This window comes from Ursus arctos, unplaced genomic scaffold (assembly GCF_023065955.2).
Source record: "Ursus arctos isolate Adak ecotype North America unplaced genomic scaffold, UrsArc2.0 scaffold_17, whole genome shotgun sequence".
Classification (NCBI taxonomy): Eukaryota; Metazoa; Chordata; class Mammalia; order Carnivora; family Ursidae; genus Ursus; species Ursus arctos.
In genome coordinates this window covers 45,945,052-45,968,027 of record NW_026622841.1, presented here as the reverse complement: position 1 = coordinate 45,968,027, position 22,976 = coordinate 45,945,052, and the positions used below count along the sequence as shown (strand labels likewise).

Sequence of the window (22,976 nt, the reverse complement as noted above, 5' to 3'; positions counted from 1 at the left end):
GCAGATCCTGGATGGAACCCACAAAGCTTATACACCACTGTTTGTTTTACTAAGGGCAGGCCGCTGCTGGTCAGGCCGCCGAAAATCTGCTCCCTGCAGGAGCAAAGAATCCCTCGTTTCACCGGGAGCTCGGGGTGTCTGCTGCCTCTGAAAGGTTCCAGAACAGAGGCAGCCTTGTGCAGGCTCCGGAATGGGCTCGGCCTTCCTGGTGGTTTGCCGCCTGGTTCGGAGGACCCAGGAGCTGCCCTGCAGGTGGCCGGCTCGGGGCCTGGGCGGACGCTGGTGGTGAGCAGCACCCACCCCGTGGGAGGGCCGCCAGCACGGGGCTTGGCTACTCCGGTTTGCTCAGAACCCAGCGATCTGGGGAGGGGGCTGAGGTGGGTGGGCAATGCCCGTGGACAACCCATAGCATGGGGGGGGGCAGGGAGACGGGCAGTGAGAACATTCTGGAGTCTGGGCTGAGGCGCAGGGAGCTTGGGGAGGTTTCCTGTCCTGCCAGAGTCTCAGAGGCCTCACCTAGAGGTCGGCCCTTCAGAGTGTAAACAGTTGATGATATAACGTATTGGGAGCACCTGCACCCCGCATGGAGGCTCAGGGGCCCTCAGAGGCCCAAGTTCTCCCACTGCCACACTCCAATCACAGCCGGGCTGACCCAGCTCCCTCCCCGGCCTCTCACGGGCTTCGGCTTTGCCACTCAGGCTGTGCCCCTGTGCAGTCAGACTTCCCTGGCTCCGACTCTGCTACCTCTGCTCCCTCGGGTCGGGTCCCCTGTCCCCTGGCACGGGGAGGGCCCACAGGCAGGGCTGCGAGCTCAGGTGGCCCCTTCAAGTCTTTACACCCCCTCCAACTGGCCTGGGGACTCAAGGGAGTTACTCACCCTCTCGGTGTCTTGCCTTCTCCTCTGCAAAACCAGGCCCCCGCCAATTCCTCCACCGGAGGCTCCTGGTGAGGCGACAGCGAGAGGCCGCAGGACAGAAGCGCTGTGAGCAGCCCTGCACCGCCGGAGTAGGCCTCAGCCGGCCGCACGCTCAGCCCCCGCTGCGAGCTCCAGTGGGCGTGAGATACCGCACTTTTGGAAGAACAATTTCTTACTTTTCAGGAGAGGCTCGGTCAAGTCTGTGTTTCCCTTCTCAGCTTTATTTTCTTAAAAGCCCTTAACTCTCTGAAATTCTCTTATTCTCTCCTTGTCGTCTGTTTCCATCACTACGAGAAAGCCAGCTTCAGGAAGGCCGAACAGCCCGACACGCAGTGGACTCTCCATATGTTTTGAATGAACGGAATGCACGAAGGAGGTACTTTAACCCAGAGAACAGATCCGCCCTGTGACGGGGCTCCGGGCAAGCCTGGCACCGTCGGCCGGGGCCCTGCTCCCTGGCTAGAGGTCCACTGGAGCAGGGACTCCCTCTCCCGGAGCAACAGTCTATCCTGGGGAGGGGCTCGGAGCGCTCAGATCGGAGGCACCTGAGAGCACCAGCACTCTAGGACCTCTGCTCTATTATCTGTTATCGTGTGACACTCCTTCCTAAAACCTAGTGGCTTAAAACAATTCTGTATCTCATAATTTTGTGGTCGGGAATTCGCAGGTGCGGCCGGGCTGGGTGATTCTTCTGCTCCACGTGGCATCCACTGAGGTCACTTGATGGCCGTCAGCTGGCAGATGGGCTGGTCCAGGGGGTCCAGGACAGCTTCCCTCACAGTCTGGTGGCCTGGTGGGTGTCTAGAAGGGGGTGCTCAGCAGGGGCTGTGTACCGGAGCGCCTGCACCTGGTCTCTGCAGCGCAGAAGCCTCAGGGTGGCCAGACTTCCGCCTGTCAGCTCAGGGCTCCCAGAGGCTGTTCTGGAAGACTAAGGCAGATCCTGCAAGGCTGCTTTTGACTTGGCCTTGGAAGTCATGTAGCATCATTCCCACGGTGTCCTCGTGGAAGCAAGTCACAGAGCTAGCCCACGTTCAAGAGAAAGGGCCAGCAACCACACAGGGGAGTGAATACCCTCGGGGTGGGGTGCGGGCATCTCGGGAACAAGCCAGCACAGCCTCCCTCTGGGTGGGGCAGAGGGAGAGAAGTTGAAGCCAGGCCAGGGCCAAGAGCAGCTCAAGGGCCTCCCTCCGTGGACCGGCCTTCCCAGGAACAAGGATCAAAGGACCACGGACTCCCAAACGGTCCCAACCCCTTGAACTTCCAAATGATTCCATATTCTAGTTCAGTACTTTACCGAAGCCAACGGCTCCGGAAAGATACCATGTTCTAAGCGTTCCTAACCACCTACTGCACTCGTACGTGCTTACGTTTCCTACCAGATCTGTAACTGCTCCCCCTTGGGTGGGCTGCAGACCAAGTGCACTGGCACCCTGGCCCCTTCAACCTTCAAAGCCCGCAGCCACCCAAACGTGCCCGTCCCCGAGAAGCCGAGCCTGAGCATTGAACAGTGGCTCCTCGTTCTGGAAACGTTAAGAGCTGTAGTTCAGGTGGGAGCAGCGCCATTCCCAAAGGGCTGCTGGTCGCTCCAACCCACGCAGGGCGGCTCTCAGGCACAACCCGAGGGAGAAGGCTGGTGGGATGGACGGGGACACTGGGAAGGCAGCTGGGACGCGGGCCACAGTCCCCACCTTTTGGCAAAGACGTGGCCTCTGGGGAGAAAGCCACAAGTGACCTCACAGATGTCAGGCATCCACATGGAAGCACGTAAGTGCAAAACCGACAACTCCCTGTAAAATGTGAGGGGCTTCATTTCTCCTCTGCAACAGAACTCTCCCAGGTGAAGGTGGACAGGCTTCATCAGAGACACCTGGGTTCGAGCTCTTGCTGGGTGACCCTGGAAAAGTTACTGAACCACTCTGAATCTCCTTGGTAAAACGGGAGAATGTTGCCTGCCCCACCATTGGTGAAACTAAATGACGTGACACGTAGAATGTGCTTAGCACACGGTGGCATTTGATAAGCATTCAATAACTTAGTGTCTTAGAATTGTTATGGGGTCGGTAACCCCAGCAGCTGCTGCCCACGCCCATCTCCTCCGCCACCTTCCTGGCCCAGTGTAGGCGAACCACTCCAGATGAGCACTGACCGACAGAAATGTCATGTGAGCCAAATCTATAGACTGCGATTTTCTAGCAGGCCCATTAAAGAAGGTATAAAGAAATGAGAAATTCATTTTGATAACGTGTCTTATTTAATCTAACATAACACATTCTCTCAATCCATAAGCAGCATAAAAATCACGACGAAATATTTTACATTCTTTTTTATACTCGATCTTTGAAATCAGCGTATACTTACACTTATTTACGGCACATCTGAACGTGGATGCATACCAAATTTCGGGGTTCAGTGGTCACACGTGGCTACATTGAGTGACCCTACTGGACAGCACAGGTCCAGCAAAAGAGGCTGGGTCGCCCTCCCTGTTCAGAGCTAAGTAGCCTGGATGTTGGTAGAAGTCTGGGTCTGTGTTTAGGATGCAAGAACCCTCCCCTCCGGCCCCACTCCCAAGGATAACAACTGTTTCTGCAATACTCTCCAGCGAGTTTGAAGAGAAGAGAAAGGCAAATTACCACAAAAACAAACAGTTTATTTGCTTTCTATCCGCAGCAAATTAGTAACAATACACAACCAGAGAACCTTGCCTCTCTTGATGAAAAGTATATTGTTTATTTGTATAAATGAAAAACCAAGCACCTTGGCTTTGACGTGGGGCCAGCAAGGAGGTTCCTCAAAAAGTTAAAAATAGAAATCTCATAGGCTCCAGTAATCCCACCGTTGGGTATTTACCCAGGGAAAATGAAAACACTAACTTGAAAAGGCGTACGCACCCTATGTTTATTGCAGTGTTATTTACAACAGCCAAGATATGGAAGCAACCCCAGTGTCCACTGATAGACTTATGGGTAGAGCAAATGTGGTGTGTGTGTGTGTGTGTGTAGTGGAATATTCAACAGCCCTAAGAAAGGGAAGAGATCATATCATGTGAGACAACATGGACAGACCTAGAGTATATTATGCTACATGAAATAAGTCACTCAGAACAAGACAAATACCATGACTCCACTTATCAAGAGAATCTAAAAAAAACATGAACAAACAAAAAGCAGAAGCAACGCTATAGATACAGAGAACAAACTGATGATTGCCACAGGGGTTGGGGGTACAGAGTTGGGCAGAACAGGGGAAGGGGGAGGGAGATACAGGCTGCCAGTTATGGAATGAGTAAGGCCCGGGAATAAAAAGTGCAGCATAATATAGTCAATAATATAATAGCGATGTATGGGGACAGAGGGGACACTCGTGGTGAGCATAGCATAACGTATAAACTTGTCAAATCAGTAAGTTGCACACCTGAAATCGATATAACACGTGCATGGAAAGCATTCCCTTTATTTGTACAAATGAATTTGCACAAACTCTACTCGAATTGAACAATTACAATAAAAAAATAAAAACTAGAAACAATGGGAATCTGGAATGCCATTTAAAAAAATCAAACATACGAAAACAAAAAAATCCTCAGTAGAGATTCTTTTAAGAGAGGTCTCCTCAGGGTGCTTGGGTGGCTTAGTGGGTTAAGCGTCTGCCTTCCGCTCACGTCATGATCTCAGGGTCCTGGGATCGAGCACCACGTCGGGCTCCCAGCTCAGCAGGAAGCCTGCTTCTCCCTCTGCCTCTGCTGCTTCTCCCTGCTCGTGCTCTCTCTCTCAAATAAATAAATAAAATCTTCAAAAAACCCCCACAAAAACCAGGTCTCCTGGAAACCAGAGATGCGCCCATTAACTGTGCATGATTCTTTCCAGACTTCGGAATCTCTGTTTGCCTGAATGGCACTTGGAAAGACAGGCTTATGATGACATTTGGTCAGATGGCGCTTTCTACAAAAGGAGAAGAACTCAGTTGTACAGAGAAAGTTTTGTGGGAGCAAAAGAGCAAGGGCAATTCTAAACTCAGTGTTCTACTTGATCCTCAGCCTCTCTAGACTGTAACACCCCAGAGGAAGAACAAAAAGCAAACTGAAACAGTTTCTGTGTCAAGGTCACTCTGAACATCTTTTTTTTTTTTTTTAAGATTTTTTATTTATTTATTTGACAGAGAGAGACAGCCAGCAAGAGAGGGAACACAGCAGGGGAGTGGGAGAGGAAGAAGCAGGCTCCCAGCGGAGGAGACTGATGTGGGGCTCGATCCCAGAGCTCTGGGATCACGCCCTGAGCCGAAGGCAGACGCTTAACGACTGAGCCCCCCAGGCGCCCCTCACTCTGAATATCTTTACCTTAAATGACATGCGGAGACCAGGAAAAGACAAGGGAATGGATTTAAGGTACCCAAGTTCCAAATATATGAATGAATCCCCTCCCATTTGTTTCATTTTCTGTTTATTTTTTCAACAAGCTGGAGAGAACGTGCAGAAAGAATGGCCCCTGACTGAGCTAACCTTATCCTTCCCAGAGCCAAGAATGGACAGGCTTATTTCCTGAATGCTAAAGATGGTTCTCCATTGACGACGCACATGTCCAACACCGCTAGCCTGGCTTCCTGCCTGGGGAAGACTCGCCGTGACTTCACTACCTTCTACGTCTCCACATGACCACAACCAACACCGGAAGAATAGGTATTCAGAACCTGTCATGAGCAGAAATATCAGGGGTTAGACACTATTCTCTTAAACCTTCACTGTGGGTTCAGAATCAAATTACCATTTCATCCATATTCATTCCTTTTGATTCCGCAGAGGCAAGGTTTAGAGTGTTAATCCAATTTTTAATCTGGCCTGAAAAATACACTTCACTGTTCAATGATTTGAAACCTCCGCTGAGCCATCAGGGAATTAAACGGATTAAAAGCTTAAGGAATATGAATGTGAAGGTGTGTGCCTGTGTATACATATGTTCTGTGTTTGTTTCACTGGGAGCATATCCATCAGGAATTATAAACCCTATTCCCTCGGGTGATCACTGAGGAGCAAGTGAACCCAATAGTGGGCAAAGAAAGTGTGTACAGAATTCAACACAACACAGCACACAGTCACAAAACCCTTCAGCGCTCACTCAGGAGTAACGGTGTCCTTGCTGGTGTCTTACTTAGCTCGGAACTCCTGTTCGACCCCCCTCTCTGCCCTGTCCCCCAGTGGAAGCCCTCCTGGGGAATTCTGTCTGTGCTCGTAAGCGGGTGAGGGTGGGCTCCAGGCGAGCCCATGAGAGCAAGGGAAGGATGTCCCCCGAAGAGTCTCCAAAGACGCAAAAACACAGTATAAAACAAAAAGTGCCATGAAATACCTTGAGCCCACCACCAAGTAGTCAGAGCAGTGTTTGGTGACAGGTGTTTAATAAGGAGGCCTGCACATCAAGCCAGGGGAGCGGAGCCATCCCCGTACGGAGGGCCTCCCGTATCTGGGTCTGCACCACTGGGCACGGTGCGGTCAGCGGGACTTGGGTGAGCCTCTCGAAGCAGGAAAACACAACACAGTCCGTTCTCTGCAGCAGCCCGGGGACCCCCAGAGAGTTCTCCTTGATGCCGTGAGATGTGGTGGCCTCACCCTCCCTGCTTTCTTCCCTCCAACACACTCGACGGGGAGTTCCGACGCCCAGGGGCTGTGTACTCCAGCTGGCAGCCTGTGAGTTGACTCTTCTGCCCTTAGGAGCCCTTCTGCTCTGAGAAAACCAGCAAGGCCTCTCCAAGCCCACCGAGCAGGAGGCTGCAAGAAACAGCACCAGCAACAGGTCAGCTTTCCAGTCCCTTCCATCCCTCCGTGGACGCACCGAGCTGCCCGGCACCCACCTGCAGCATGGCAAGCGATCCCTCATTCTGTGGCAGAGACTCTCTCGTCCCCCGCTCCCCCGCCCCAGCCTGCCCTGCTGCCAGGTCAGGCCCCGTAACTGCCCAGTCGTCCCAAGAAACGTCAGCGGTGAGCCAGGAGGGGAGTGGGCTGCAAGGTGGGGTTGCATCCTTTCCCCTGGGAAGAAGGTGGTGTGTCTCGCTCCTCCTGACCCAGTGGAGGTGACTGTGCCCCAGCCAGTGTTCTGCCCCAGACACAGAGGGGAGCGGGCGTCCCACGCAGCAGCCGCCGCCGGGGGCTTTCTGCTGACGCGGGTGGATGACAGGACACCACGCAGGGATTCATAATCTTATCGTTATTGAGGTGACAGTCTCCGAACCCTGTTACTTCACAGAGGCTAACAGAACATTTAGAGATGAAAACACTAAAGGCGAATCATGAATTTCCCAGCAGAGCAGAAAGAAATACGGTCGTCGATTTGAAAATGAAAAGGAAGTGGGAAGCCTGCGGACGGGGAGAGCGAGTTGAGCATTTTAACGGGCCTCAGAGTGAGGACATCCAAAGGTCTGTACGTTTTCTGTTTTCAACTTCTCCGCGGACAGTCTGCTGTCTGAATCCCCAGAGTCTTCCCCCAAAGCACTCTGGCCACTGGGCGGCGCCACCACGGCGGGATCATGACGGGAGGCCCCTGGTGACGGACGGCCCTTGGCCACCTGCGCCAACAGCCGTTCAGTTGTACGTGCGCTCCCGCCCCCCACGTACCCCGACGCCACACACGCACATTGAGGCGATGGCGTCTTTACGATTCTGACGTACACCCGGGGTACCGACTCTCTGAAACACACGGAGGCTGTGCACGCTACACTCCCAGGGACAAGTGTCACCTATGTGAGTGACTCCGACGTGAAGGTAACTTGTACCGTTTGCCCCGTTTGGCACAGGGATGAACCAAGTGCGAGACTATGAAAGCAATAAACGGAGCTCAAACCGCGGCTCAGGCATTGAGTAGCCACGTGACCCTGTGCGTGCTTTTCAGCTTGTGTCCGGGCTGCGCCACGGGAGGTGGTCACCTCCAGCAGTCCCCGTGAGGCTGCAGCCATCGAGCCCGCACTTGGCTGCAACGGCCGAGCGACAACGTACTAACGTACTGACCGGCTGACTGGCCTCCCAGAGCGGCAGTGCCTTCCTCACCGGCCCTCGGAGCTGGCTCCCCGACTCTGCTCAAGATTCGTGTGGGGCCACGCCCCCCTGCTGAGCCGCTCTGGCCACGGGGTTCACGCCGGCGTCCACGGGTGTCTGACTCACGGAAGACCCTGGGCATGCGGTTTCTCCCTCCCGGGGAGGTCCCTCCGCAGACGGACCCAACAGCCGCTTCTTACCACCTCACCTGTGAGTCCAGGTTCTGCTTTCTGGAGCAACAGAGAACAAATCTACTCCCTTACTCCCGTGCACCCTAGAGAGCTGGGAGATCCCCAAACCACCGTCCTCTCCTCTCCCTGTGCCGAAAGGCCTCTGGGGGAGAGCAGAGGTGCTCGCCAAGCAGCCAGTCACTGGGGGGAGGCCGGGGAGGCTGTCCCACCACCCAGGGTAACAGCTGGGAGGGAAAGGTGAGGGGCGAGAGGGGCATGTATGCCTCACACCTGAAGCTCAAAGCTGGAATGTACTTTCTTCTTTGTACAGAAATATAAATAGTGACAAGGAGCCGATAAATTCTCTTTAACGCACATTTAACTCCTAATAACGTAACTGAAGTTAGTGTCTACGTTATAAGCAAAACAAATGTCTGAGGACCTTCCTAGATCTATAATCATCGTTTACAGGATTGTTTCTGTGAGAAACTGGGGTCCAAGTTCCAAAAGACCCTATCTGGAAACATGAGCCATTGGTGCTGGTCCCTGGTCTAGTTCCGGGGCGCAGGAGGGCCCCTTCGCCTCTTCTCTTTGGATGAGGAAGTAACTGTGAAGGGGCAGCCATTGTTCTGGTACAGAGGCTCAGCCCTGATGACCAAGCTATTTCTTCTACGCAGATCTACTGCTCCTTTCAACATCCCTTAAGGAGAACACACACACACACACACACACACACACACACACACACACACACACACGTCTTCTTAAACCCCCGGGGCAAGTGCAGAGTCACGGTGACGTGGCGCAAAGGCTGCATGAGCCTTTGGGCTGGGGAGGGGCTTATTTCTGCCATGTAACTGGGGGTTCAGTCATTTCTACGGCTTCCAGTAATCCTCCTTAGTCACCCGGGAGAAGAATAGGCTACGGGCTGGCTCGTTGCCCCTTCTCCCCCCACAGCCTTAGAACAATGCCCAAGTGTAATAACCTTGCATTTCATCCGTTGGGCTTAGCTATTTCATGAAACACTAAAGCAGCTTAGTGAAGGCTCAGAAAGGAAACAAACCTTGGTTCAGTTTACTGGTAAGAGAGCCAGGAAGGTGAGCTTTGATGTTGTTTTCTAAACAGCAGGAGAAGCTGACACAGGGTGCAGGAATCTTAATAGCATTACAACTATTTAAGTCAGAGCCTCACTGAACTGTTTGCAAATCTTGTAATCCCCATCATTCCTGAAGTGAACACACTTCATGCAACTAAACATACACACCAGATTGGAGAGCACACCCAGCCAGAAATATTCACCACTAGCCTCTGTTCGGGGTGGGGGGGCGGTATTTTCAGCACCCCTCCAGTCTTTCTGTGTCCTCCCATCTGAAGAAGCCCCAACTCAATTTTACATTCATTACTGTGCTTATTCAAGCACCTACTGATCCCATGAGATGGGGGGCAGACACTGTACCGTTTTCCGGCTGGAGGCCCAGCACTTCATGCAGCACCCAATAAATATTTTCTCAAAGAATGACGATGCATTCTTATCCTTCTTCCCCTTCTCCCATCTATAATTCCAAACGATTTTGGCTTTTTCTCTTCTCCTCACCAAAAGATACCTGCCTAAAGTACCATTCCCTTGGAGCCTTGCTGAGGGACAGTTCACAATCTGATAAATTACTATGTGTTGAGAGCAAAGGAGTGATAGTTATTTAGAAGGCCCTTCTTAGCATTTTAGAGTTTTTAACTCAAATGGAAAACTGATACATTTCAGTCACTGCGATCTAGCTGCTCTCTAGGGTGTGTTGGGGGGGAGTTTTCTTCACCCCAAATTCACTCTTTCTATAAAGAGGCTTGGGCAGTCTCTGTGCAGTGTCCTAAAATTAAAGGCATAAGACACCATTACTCAAAGATGGTATGAGACCACTTCCTAAAGACTGCTGGTGGTAGTGAGGTTTGTGCTAAGATCGAGCATGTTGGTAACACATGATCAATGGCGGGCTCCATGAATGACTGGCAAAGGCGAAAAGTGATCACAGAATCCTCAGAACAGACAGGTTGTGTTTTGGTTATTTGTTTTCTCTTCTTGTATCTTTATTGCAAAGAGAAGAGAGTCTCTGCTAGCCTAAAAAGGATTCAAAGAAGGGGCACCCACAACTAATTCTACTCAACAGGGACACTGCTCACAGTTCAGAATTTTTTCTTTCGTATGTGTTGGATCCCCTTTATTGAAATTTTGGAATAGAGGGAATTCATATCGATATATTCCATAAAACTCTGTTAATTAAAAGTGAATAATTAAATACTAATCTGGATATTTAAATTCAGGGCTTGCACTAGATTGTTTTTTGTAATTAGAACCAAGATAATTTTCTGGACAAGAACAGTTGCTTTTAAGAAAAGCCTTTAAAAGTTGACCAACGTTGGTACGTAGGTTTATAATTTTTCTTGCGTACAGTAGTTAGAAGGCTGGCCACTCATTTATTCAGCCCTTAGGGCTAGGCTGAAGACGAGAAGGTGCATGACTGTGGTTCCCCTCCTGGAGGAGCTCACAGCCGCAGGCAGATGTGGTGTGCACACCCGCCTGTCACTCAGCACGCTGCGAGAGTGTGGGAGGGGCTGCGAGGACCTGACACAGAGCAAGCCGACCGATCTCTAATTTAGCAAGTTCCTAATGCCATCCTCTCCACTAACCACCACAAACCCTTAGATCCATGATTCCCAACTGGGGCAATTTTGCTCCACGGGGACGCTGGGCAATATCTGGAGACATCTGAGGAGGTGCTATTAGCATCCAGTGGGGTGGGGCTCAGGTTTGCAGCTAAAACCCTACGAGGCACAAGACAACCCCCTACAACGAATTATCTGGCCCAAAATGTCAACGGTGCTGAGGCGAAACACCCTACTTTATTCTATTTTATTTTAAAGATTTTAATTTATTTATTAGAGAGAGAGAGAGCATGAGCAGGGTGAGGAGCAGAAGGAGAAGCAAGCTCCCTGGGAGCCCAGTGTGGGGTTCCATCCCGAGACCCTGGGATCATGACCTGAGCCGAAGGCAGACGCTTAATGGACTGAGCCACCCAGGTGCCCCGAAAAACCCTACTTCAGATAATGACCTGCACCCACTTTTTTGTGAAATGAATGGATATACAAGCAAATGGAGGTCTGGATGTCGCTGAGAGAGGGTCCTCCGGTCTCAGCCAGCCTGGCGTGGGGGAGGCCATGCTGACTTTGAGAGTCCATGCCCACATAAGGGGGCAGCCTCTACCTCTTCTAGAAACCGGTGCCATGCGGAAGTATAGGCCCAATGTAGCAAATGGTCCCATTTTCAAAAGAATCTGGGAATCTGGACCCTAAAGGGGAAATCACCTGATTTCTCAACGTTAACTAATTTAAAATTTGCAAATCAAAAAACAAGAAACAATGATGATACAGGTCCCAATAGTAGGTCCCAACAAAAGTTCTGCAGTCCCTGCCCTTTGTGACTTCTGATGCGTCTAAGCTCCCACCAGCCAGAGGGCAGTCCTGCCCGGGATCCTGGCTCTGCGAGCTGGTCAGCCAGGCCCGGCTGGAGCACAATGCTGTATGGCCAGTGCAGACTAGCTCTGTGCAAAAGACAGGAAATCTGAAATCCAGTCTGACACTCCTCTTCTGGTGGTTCGCTTTGTGGTTGGAAAATTCTTTGAGGCTGAAAACACACCATCCTTAAACTCAAGGGTTCTCAAAAATCAGGAAATTCCAAAGTCAAGGTTCCTTTTGCAATAATCACACATGCTGTTTCCTTGATTTGGGTACACACAGCCTTTCTTTCCATTTTGTTCGGGGCATACCATAAAGTTCACAGGATGTGAAAGAGCCTGGAGACTTGGCCTCTTACAGACTGCTGCTGTGATATTCGGGCTTAGCATTTCCTCCCTGCTGGAGAGCCGCCTCACTCCTCTAGTTCTCACACTCAGTCCCACACCTGGGTTTTTAAAGTTCATTCCAAAATTCCGTACAAAATAGAGTTGTTGGAGGCCCATTTGTGAGAAAGAAAACCACCGTCAAGAATGTAGACTACCAGGGGCGCCTGAGTGGCACAGCGGTTAAGCATCTGCCTTCGGCTCAGGGCGTGATCCCGGCGTTCTGGGATCGAGCCCCACATCAGGCTCCTCTGCTATGAGCCTGCTTCTTCCTCTCCCACTCCCCCTGCTTGTGTCCCCTCTCTCACTGGCTATCTCTATCTCTGTCAAATAAATAAATAAAATCTTAAAAAAAAAAAAAAAGAATGTACACTACCACTATGGAGGTGAAGATACAGACATTTGGGGAAGAGTCCCAGGAATGTGCCAGGATAGCCTGGCAGCTGGGTTTCTGGATGTCACCTGCCCACTGTGGGGGTCATGCCTTCCTGGAAGGACAGGTGCAGGGGAAGAAGGAGGGAGCATAAGATTAGCTCCCTGCCCCACAGTCCCAGCTCCGGTTCCAAATCACTCACTCTCACCGTTGGCACCTCCTGCCTCTCCACCCTTCCCTGTCTTCCCGGGGCCAAAAGGCCCAAATCCTCTTCCACCCATAGCCTCGCTAAGCCTCCCTGTTCTGCATAAGGTCCTGTGCAAGCCAGTTCCACAGCCCTGCTGATGGCCGTCCTCTCTCCTTCCTTCAGCCCTCACGTTCGCCGTGCATTCAGACCATGGCTATCTTCTCCCACAAATTATCCCTATAATTTCCCTGCCCCTTCCCCTCCTTGAGGGCTGAATGATGTCTTACATTGCAGGCAGCAGTCACTCAATAAATATTTTTAGCTGATAGAATTATAGTTTATAGTATTAAAAAACCTAAGACAATGAGATCTTTTTCCTGTATCATTTCACTGGACATTCTTAGGTCTCCATGTCAGCCCTTGAACAAGAGAGGTAAGGTAATGGGTAATGCTCCTTGTCCTGGGTGATGCTTGTTCTGTGTTGCTGTCGAATTATCTAGAAGCTCTTTACAGATGATCAGACTGGTGGGAAGAGGAACATACAGGCCAACTTCTCTTACACCTCCCTCATGACCCACTTCTACCAGACACTATCTACACTGCTAGTAAATTCTCGGTGTTTGCCAGGTCAGTCCTAAGGACGTACGTGAAGGTCATGGGACCTTGGACACACATTGGTCTGGTTTTGAATCCTTGTCCAATCATAGTAGCTATAAAATCTTGGGAAAATCACATAAAATATATAAAACTCGTGGCTCACCAGTAGTGCTTACGCTTGTGCGGATGAGGGGCTGAAAGGTGTGTGGGCGATGCTGTCTCTTGATCTGGATGCTGGCGGTAGCAGGTTCGGGATAATCAGTTTGTGAAAATTCATCAAGCTGCATAGTCATGATATATGTACTCCTCAGAATGTATATTTACAGGTCAATAAAACATAGACCCCAAACACCCTTTGTTCAGCATTTGAGAGAAAAAAATTAGTATCCTGATGAAACCCAAACAATGACTTTGCTTTTCTGCTCTCTGTGCAGAAGACTCACCATCCCACTGTCGCACTGGTCAGGATCGTATCAAACAGCAATACTGATGAGCCAGCTGTGATGACCTGTAGAAATAATTTCAACAAAAGGCCATCAGAGCAGCAGGACTTCGGTAACCTTCTCCAGAGTCCTTGTTTACAAGCTGAGTTCATGTTAGTTCACATCCCAGATATCACCCATTTCTACTTCACGTCCTTTTCCCCACACACTTGCCAGGCCCCTGTATTTAGTGCTCCCTCTGAGCTAAGCGTTTGGTGGAGAAAATGCTAAGTCCTAGTCTGTTTGGGAGGTGAGAATCTTCAAAGGAACATTTAACTTCCCAACTCTTCCAAAGAGGAGGCACACAGCCAACATCTCACCCATCTCTCTCCAGGGCAGGGGGCAGTAAGAATATGCATTTCCATCTTGTCTCAATGTGTAGAAATAATCCCCAAGGCCAGTTGTGCTCTTTCATAGGTTCCCACATCCTCCAGATAAGAACTTAGCTGTCATCCTGCCTTTGCCCACAGCACCATCTCTCCCGCTGTTCTAATGCCCTGTCTTTCTGGCCCATGATACGATTCAAAGAAGCCACGTGCTTCCTGGGGGAGAGAACAATTAAATCATTAATTGTTTGCAGGGGCGCCTGGCTGGCTCACTTGGAGGAATGTGTGACTCTCGATCTCAGGGTTGTGAGCTTGAGCCCCACGCTGGGTGCAGAGATTACTAAAAAAAATAAATGACCTTAAAAAAATTATTTGCAAATACCTAGAAGCCAAAAGAGAGGGAAGAGGTTACCCCCACATCTCTCAGAACTAGAAATGACAGGAAAGTCTAAGGAACAGCAGTAATGGGCCTCGCACGCCCACAGCATCACTAAACAGCTGGTACAGAGAGTGTGTGTGTGAACCAAAGACCCGACTTTGTCACCAGTTGGAATGCCTGCTCAGGAAAAGATGTTTTTCCCCCAGAATTCTGTATTCTAAAATGCAGGACAGCTTCCACTGGGAAGGTGAGCCTAAGGACCTGCTTTCCTGCAATGAGAAGCAGAAGCAGGTTGTTGTGGGATGGGTCCCTCACGCTGGACACTCTGGGAAATGTGAAAAGCCATCATGCTGTCCTGGAGGCCTCCTCTGGTCTCCAAACTGGGAACCAGGCAGCGAGCAGGTGGCCAGAAGGAAGGAGTATGACTACATGAGTCTCATCCTCATTCATCTGCCACCTCAAACAGAAGTCTGGAAATATAAACAAGGAATCTTCAGTCAGAAACTCTGTGAGGTTTTAGAACCCGTGTAATTGACTCGCTTGAGGTCCCTCTCTGTTTGCTTCTTTTATTCATCTTTAGCAAAAACCCTGACAACAAAACAGACCTGTGTTGTCTTCAGGAACAAAAATGAGATGGCAACCAGGTCAGTGAGACAGTTGCAAAGCAGAACCCAAAGAACAAGGGGAGAGAGGTTTGTCAAAGCGCTGGGGGGAGGGGGGCGGGTATCTTCAACAGCAGGATGGATGGCAGCTGTTCTCCTCCCCTCCCCTCGTTTCACTTAACATTATACTAGGACCTTTGCATCTATGGTCATAACTGAAGGGGGGGGTCTCAAATTTTATTAGCTTGCCATGCAACTGTCTGGTTTTGGAAACAAGGTTATACTGAGCCCAGAAGTTAGTGCATCCACGTCCCTGCTTAGCTTCCTATAAAGGATGAAGGTGATCTTGACTGCAGACCGTAAACTCTGACTTGAACGCCTTTGGTCCTGGGCCTTCTAATTGGGGCTGGCCTTTAACAGCCGCCGTCCTAAAATCTCTTTCTCCCTGATTCAAGTTTGTCATTTTCATGTTTTCCAAAAATTTGTTTCTTCTAGGTTTTCCAACTCATTAACATTTCGCTATTTGGGAAAAAAAAATTACTATTTTTTTTCTCATTTGTGCCTATTTTATTACCTTCCCTTTTATTACTTCTACTGTCATTTTCTTTTATTTTTTTTCCCTTCCTTAGTCTTAACCAAAGCTCAGCTTGTTAATCCCTCTTTACTCTTGCCACTACTTGGCTATTTCCTGGGATGGAGCCACTGGGGATTTCTTAGAACCGCTGAAACAGGCTCCGTTCTACTGACAGATGGCCGCGGTGTTGGCAGCTTGGTGTAACGGAACACCTCCCTGCGTTTATGAAGGGTCCAACTGGCCTTTCCTCCTTCTTCATCGTCATCTTCAGGCCCTCTGCCCCTTTTTCACCAGCTCTTCATGGCCTTCTCTGACGGGCTCGTCCTTTACTCTGGGATGGCCTCTCTCCTGCGGCTTGCCGTCTAGCGCGCAAGGCCCTCCAGCCTGCGAGCACATCTAGGGAGCGAGACCGTCCAGCGTGCAAGCACGTCTAGGGCGTGAGGCCATCTAGCCTGTGAGGCCGTCTAGGGAGTGAGGCCGTCCAGCGCGTGAGAACGTCTAGCCCATGAGGCCGTCTAGTGAGTGAGGCCGTCCAGTGCGCGAGAACGTCCAGTGTGTAAGGCTGTCCAGCGCGTGAGAATGTCTAGCGCCTGCGGCCGTCTAGCCCGTGAGAATGTCTAGCACGTGAGAACGTCCAGCGCGCGAGGCCGTCTAGCCCGTGAGGCTGTCCAGCGCATGAGGCTGCACCTCCCACGTGGCCCGGAGCCCTCACGGCCTGGGACATGCGCCTCCCTTCCTCCAGGCACCTCTCTAGCTCCGGACGAATCCCGTCTGCCGTGAGACAACTAGCCTGCTTACTCCTACTAACTGCACCTCTTGCCAAGAAAAACACATCTTAAAACTTCCCAAACAGCCCTTACTTGAAACCGAGATTGGTTGAGTAGCCACACTGGAGCCTCTGCCGTGTGCCGCTTCCTGGAAATGTTTGTACAGTCTCCTGCCTTGCTCCCAAGGCACTTTTTCAAACGTCTCTAAAGTTTTATCTCTCAAGGAGCCCATTTTCGGCTGGCTGAGACACTCCTAAAATGTCACAAATAGGTATGTCTTATTTCTGTAATGAACGTGTGGTGAAGTTGTCTACACTACGGGGCTACAGTGAAGTTCAACGGACCACTCCGTGATCTCAGTAAGAACCATCGATTTCGTAGCCTTCTCTACTTTCTTTGGCTTGCATTGCCAGCCCTAGCAGTCAGCTCTGGAGGCATTTTCTCACACACACACTCACCAAAGTTCTACCACTTCACAAAAGTCACCACCAAAGATGGGTTGAGTAGTGGTCAATGACGCCTGAGAGGCAGACACTGGGCCGTTGGCCAGCCAGACTTGCCCACTAAGTGACTTGCACCCACACATCAACCTCACCATGTGTGAGGTTCAAATTCATGCCTCAGCAAAGTGAGAGATTTCTATATGTCACAGGCTTCTGAAGAACACTCAAAGGTGGGAATGATCCACCTGTTCATGCCAAGGGTCCAGTCCACTTCCAATTCCACCGAGGAACAAACAGAAGCCAAGAGTAGCTAAGGGTGCATGTCCGGGTGCAGTGTCCTACCCATGGTCACTGAGAGGCAGGACCTGAGAGGTGGAAGGGACTCCCCAAGATCACAGGTGGGGGAACTGTGACAGAGAGAGGGAGGCACCAGAGGCCTGGGACCCTCACAGCAGGTTAGCCTTCTCTCACAGCCAGAAACTCAAGAAAGGGCCCACACCAGCTTTATACAGCTTTTTTTTTTTTTTTTAAGATTTTATTAAGTAATCTCTACACCCAACATGAAGCTTGAACTCACAATCCTGAGATCAAGAGTCGCATGCTCTACCAACTGAGCCAGCCAGGTGCCTCTCCATATGGCTTTTTTTGAAAAAAAGAATCCACTGAAAGCAGGGACTCAAACAGATATTTGCAAACCCATGTTCATAGCAGTATTATTCACAATAGCCCAAATTTGGAAGCAACCCAATAATCTGTCAATGGATGAATGGATAAGCAAAATGTGGTGCATACATAATTATTCAGCCTTTTAAAAGGAAGGCAAATAGGACCCATGCTACAACATGAATGGACTTTAAAGACATGATGCTAGGTGAAATAAGCCAGATACAGAAAGACAAATATTGTAGGATTCCGCTTAGATTAGGTACCTAGAGTCCTCACATTTGTAGAGACATAAAGTAGGATGGAAGTTACCAGGGCCTGGGGGGAATTGGGAGTAGGGAGTTAGTGTTAATGGGGACAGAGTTTCAGCTTCGGATGCTGAAAAACTTCTGGTGACAGATGTCAGTCACTGTGTAAACTTTTTTTTTTTAAGCCTTTAAAATGGCTAAAATCTGCTCAAGAACTAGACTTTGGGTTACTCTTGGAACTTGCCATTCAAGAGACTTCAGTAGCAGCCATTACGAGCAATTGTTTTTCTTGCTTTCAGAAAGCATGTTTAAAAATACAAATTTTCCCCCTAGAAGAAAGAGTCCTGTGGTCTGAGGAATGTCTCCGTCGCACACACAGATCTGAACAACAAACACCAGGACCAGCCGCGGGCTGAGAGATGCCAAGAACAGCAGAGCTCAATACATCGTGCGGGGCAGCGGGCCTTTGAACTTCCTGCCTTTGTCAGCGGATGTCACAACCTCTGTGTTATTGAAGCAGATTTTGGTATTTAAAGCAGATCAGGCTTGTTTTCTAAACATGTATTTCGATCCTAAGACAAATTTTCTGTTTGTCCAAGGGAAAGAGAATGGGGAGTGGTGGTTGGTGGGAACCTGCCAGACAATCGTGCATTGGGGGGGATCGGAAAGTTGGGCTTGTTGTTTGTTATCGCTTTGCTGTTGCTGTTTAAACACAACTTAAGAAAAAGGGACCGACTGCAGCACAGAGAAAAGGCCTGCACGGTCGCTGCCTCAGTGACAGCCCGCACCTCCCACTTAAACTCATAGTAGTGTTTCAAACGCGGTTTCATACCATCACGTTTGCTCAGCAAAGTCCCTCTGCCTGGAACAACTTCACAGGCCTCCCCACACAATTCCTGCTCGCTTTTTGAAAATCCATTTCTAGAAAACTTTTACAGCTTAAAGAAAAAAAAGATTTATTTTAGAGAAAGGGAGAGTGTGCTCGAGTGTGAAGTGGGGGAGGAATAGAGGGAGAGGGAGAGAAATCCTCAAGCAGACTCCCCACTGAGCACGGAACTGACATGGGGCTCGATCCCAGGACTCCGAGATCAGGACCTGAGCAGAAGGTAGATGCTTAACTGACTGAGCCACCCAGGTGCCCCAAGCATGCAATTCTTGATCTCAGAGTCGTGAGTGCAGGCCCCATGTTGGGCATAGAGATTACTTAAAAATATACATACATACATACATACATACAATCTTAGGAAAGATTGGAGATCAAATAAGCACATATATTTAGTAGGGGTCTAGAAAACTCCACACAGTAAATCCCAAAATATACTCATAGTAATGTTGAACAGGTTGGTGGTCAGTTCTTTAACAGGAATAGAGGAATAGGACTGTTGAGATTACCTCGTCTGTCCCCTAAAATTTCAGCACTTTAAAGATGTTATTCCATTGTCTTTTTTCTCTGGTGATTATAAGATTTTCCCATCATCTCTGGTTTTCAACAGTTTGACTAGGATATGCCTAAGTATGGTTTTCTTTGAATTTTTTGTTTGAGGTCTGGTGAGCTTCTTGAAGCTGTGGTTGATTATCTTTCGGCAGCGACGGAAACTTCTCAGCCACTATCCCTTCAAATACTGTGTCTGCCCAATATCTCTCTTCTAGAACTCCGGTTACACATACATTTGATTTTTTTTGACCACTTCCCCTGTGTCTCTCACGATTTCTTCTGTTCTCTCCATTCTTTTTTCCCCTTTATGCCTCACGAATCCTGTGACACTGTGTCCAGTCTGCTGTTCTTGGAGCAAGCCAGATCCTTAGCCCCCACCCAAAATCAGCAAGATCTCCCCCGCCCCCACCCAACCACCTTGAAGAAAAGACCTTGTGTTACTCAGTATACCTAGGAAGGGTCCTTCCTTCTCTGGAAATTTATTTATGTGGTTCTCATTGCTTTCACTGGTCTCTGATCTTCCTTCCTATCTTCCTTTTCTTTTCTCTTTTCTTTTCTTTTCTTTTCTTTCTTCCAGTAGGCTCCACACCTGGTGTGGAGCCCAATGTGGGGCTTGAACTCATGACCCTGAAATCAAGACCTGAGCTGAGATCAAGAGTCAGATGCTTAACTAAGCCACCCAGGCACCCCTCTGATTTCTTTAAAAATACAATTTTTGCAATTTATTTGCTTTTCCCCCCTAGTTGTTTCAGTTGAATGTTGGCCTGTCACAATGTACAACACTCTACTCTGAAGTAAAAGGTCTCCATTTATTATACAGATAAGAAAACTGAGACCTAGAGAAATGGTAAGCTACTGGTTTTCAAACCAGGCTTGGCTAACCACTATTTCCCTAGAGCCTCCTTGGATGTCATGGTAAGGCAAGGTAGGGAGGCTTTATTTTATTTGCTCTGAACATCTTCCCGATCAGTGACAATCTTATTAACTCATCATTACAATTTTAATTACCTTTGTTCTTTTACCGTAGTCTAGGATATATATATCATGTTATATATATCATATATATATTATATATACATACACACACACACCAGCCTGGGGCAACAGGACTTTCTCAAAGGCACAACCTTCCTCTTTCTGTCAGACAGTTTCAGGTATGACGCAACTGATGGGGATTAATAAGGCAGCTGGTGGTGAGAGCAACATTCAGGTTCTTCACATGATTCTCTCTGCCCATGGGAGAGGAAGCTCTTCTGCCTCTTAGCATTTCACTCTCATCCAAGCTCACTCTGATGGGAAGCCTTACTCATCTTGCTGTACATTTACCAAGGCTCATTACATTAGTTAGTGGGATTCTAGTGCTTTACACACAAAACCCAGACTCTAAATGGTTTCTCTCTTCTCTTGAATCCATGCAGTAAAATTCCCTGGAGTCTCTGTCTCCACCTGTCGGGGACAGAAATGGAGGATGCGAGGAAGCCATGCCTCCTATAAGGAGCAGAAAGCCTTAAGTCTCTAAACATTTTCAACATTTCAACTCTCTTGACATTTTCAGCTCAACTTTGTTTCCCACTTGCCTACTATTCCTCGTGCATGTATTCTCTTAGTCTACATCCAAGAAGGGAAGAGGAGTGGGTAGTAGAGTTTAAGTATCAAAACTTTGAACTTTCCAACACGTGCTATGTACTGAAAAGACCTGTGTGTCTTATCATACCATCTAACACTGGCCCTTTGGTTGTAACTTCAAAACTCTGTGGCCCTTTGGACCTTTTTTTCTCTTGGACTTGCAACTTCCCGGCATGGTTGTGCAGAAGGTGTTAGCTCTTTCCCAGGTTGGGTGTCAGACTTTTCCCTTCAGCAGTCACATTTCTCAAGCGGCCATATTAACGTGGACACTGATGTGGTGTTTCCTGGTACCTCTGGAGGGCTTCCTCCTTTTGTCTCTCTCTGTGGGCATTCCACTTCAGCTTATCCTAAAATGCCTGATTTGTCTGATTTTCTATCATATACGATGTTTTTTAAGTAAAGAGGCTATAAAGATGCCAAGTCTGCTTCTTTGCCAAGTAGTATAAGAGCAAAACAATGCTGTCATACTTAGACCATCCAATTGCTGAAGACAAACGGAATTTGAGATGACCCTAACTTCCTCTCAAACTCAGTTCAGAGACAACCTGGCGTGGGGTCAATAGATTCTCCATTCTGGTACTTTTTCTCAACTTTCATTTTATTCAGTAAATGTACTCATCTACTGACAGACTTACTTTTGAAATGATTGGTTTCTGCCAAAGTTATTTTTAAAATTTTGTCCCGCTGATTGAAAAGTTCTATCAGTTTCCCAAGCTAAACAGTGCTCTGTGCTTCTGGAAAGGAAGGGCATGTGGCTAAGGTGTTTAATTTTCTGAGCTGTTTTGATACACTCAAAGGACTGATCTAATCGCTGCAGTTTATTTTTAGAAATGAAATAAATTTAAGCTCAAAGGAGCTTTAAATAAAAGCACCATAATTATATTTACTCCAAGGCCTGGGGATTTTTTTCTTCTCCTTTTGATAGAAGTTCAATTCATGCTATTGTTATCCTGAGTAATAATGGAGGGAAAAGAATAGATTTGCCAAAAGATATACATCCAGACCTCCTTGCAGGCTTTAAGGAAACGTAGTGCCCATTTGGTAAAAACCCTTTTGCTGCTTTAAACCTGCCTCCTTCCTTAATCCCAACAATATCAGTGGGGAGAAGCGAGGCCATGACATCACGGGCTGTGCCTTGGCTCCGGGTCACAGTCAGTTTTGCAAGATCTGAGAGTGAGAACTCCTGAGGAATGTACAACGCTTGCGCAAGATTCACCCCGACAGCCCAACTCCATTTGAGGGATTTACAAAAACCATGAAGGCTTTCAGCTCTTGCGCTACAGCTTGGCGCACTCGGCAAAATGTCAGTGAGCTCTTCTGCTATGGACTGAACTGTGCCCCACCCCCACCCCCCAATTCATATGTTGAAGCCCTAATGTTCAATGTGATGGTATACGGAGATGGGGCCTTTGGAAGGCAATTGAGGTTAGATGGGGTCATGGGGAGGGGGATTCCTCATGATGGGCTTTGTGACCTTGTAAGAAGAGACCGGAGAGCTTGCTCCCTCTCTCCCTTTGCCATGTGAAGACACAGCTAGAAGGCCACCATCTGCAACCCAAGGAGAGAGCTGCCTCCAGACACCAGCCCTTCATCACGGACTTGCAGCCTCCAGAACCGTGAGGAATAAATGTCTGTTGCTCCAGCCGCCCAGTCGGTGGCATTTTGTAATGACAGCACGAGCGAAGACATTATTCCTTGCTCTTTTGGAGAGTTTAAAAAAGTGAAAGTTAAAACGACAATGACTAACTGTTTGAGAAGAAGCTTTTACCGAATTGGAAGTGAAGGAGGAACAGGGCTTTGAGGTATTGCTGGAATGAAGCAGAGGCCAAATGACACACACTGAGCACCTCCCCAGGCACCAGAGAGGAGAAAACAGGCCAGCACCTGCCCTCACAGCGCCCTATGCAGGCTCGCTGCTTCTAGATGCCACTAAGCAAATCGTCTCAACGGAATATGTTAAGTGCTGAGATTACGGGTATACTCTGGATATTACAGGAACAAGCCCCACATAGAGACGATGCCCACGTTAATCTTGGACAAGTAAGAATTATCAAGTGAGGGAGCTGGGGAAGGGCTTTCTACATAGAAGGAACAGTACCCACAAGTCAGCAAACTTGAAGCCACTGGGTCTCAACTGGGGCACAAAGTGTGAGTTGAATAGTGGCCACCATCAAAGCTGAAAGAAAACCGAGAGAAAAAAAACAATAGCTGGGAACCCCCTTTTCCTAGCAAGGTACTGAAAAAACTCCCACGGAGAATCCTATTCTTTAAGGACAATGGGCA

At 48.9% G+C, this 22,976-nt stretch overlaps 1 protein-coding gene and 2 long non-coding RNA genes across 13 annotated transcripts in view; 1 reads left to right on the top strand and 2 right to left on the bottom strand.

Moving 5' to 3' along the window:
* LOC123000869 (uncharacterized) overlaps positions 1-2,630 on the bottom strand; it is a 29,614-nt gene extending 26,984 nt beyond the window's left edge. Inside the window, exon 1 of the long non-coding RNA XR_008959719.1 lies at positions 878-2,630. This is a non-coding gene — a long non-coding RNA (uncharacterized LOC123000869). The remainder of the gene's footprint in view (positions 1-877) is intronic.
* Positions 20-4,434, top strand: LOC130543936 (uncharacterized). The gene is made up of 2 exons (XR_008959721.1): positions 20-285; positions 914-4,434. It is a non-coding gene; the product is annotated as an uncharacterized LOC130543936 (long non-coding RNA).
* Positions 3,546-22,976, bottom strand: part of TMEM241 (transmembrane protein 241) — a 108,288-nt gene continuing 88,857 nt past the window's right edge. For 4 of the 11 annotated variants that reach the window (XM_057313194.1, XM_057313190.1, XM_057313192.1 and 1 more), the window contains 3 exons: positions 13,592-13,656; positions 13,312-13,429; positions 3,546-6,674 (listed from right to left, as the gene is read on the bottom strand). In XM_057313194.1, the coding sequence (XP_057169177.1) occupies positions 13,321-13,429; positions 13,592-13,656 (174 nt within the window). In that variant the 3' untranslated portion in view covers positions 3,546-6,674; positions 13,312-13,320. The other 7 variants (XM_057313191.1, XM_044382883.3, XM_048218639.2 and 4 more) reach the window with 5 other exon arrangements.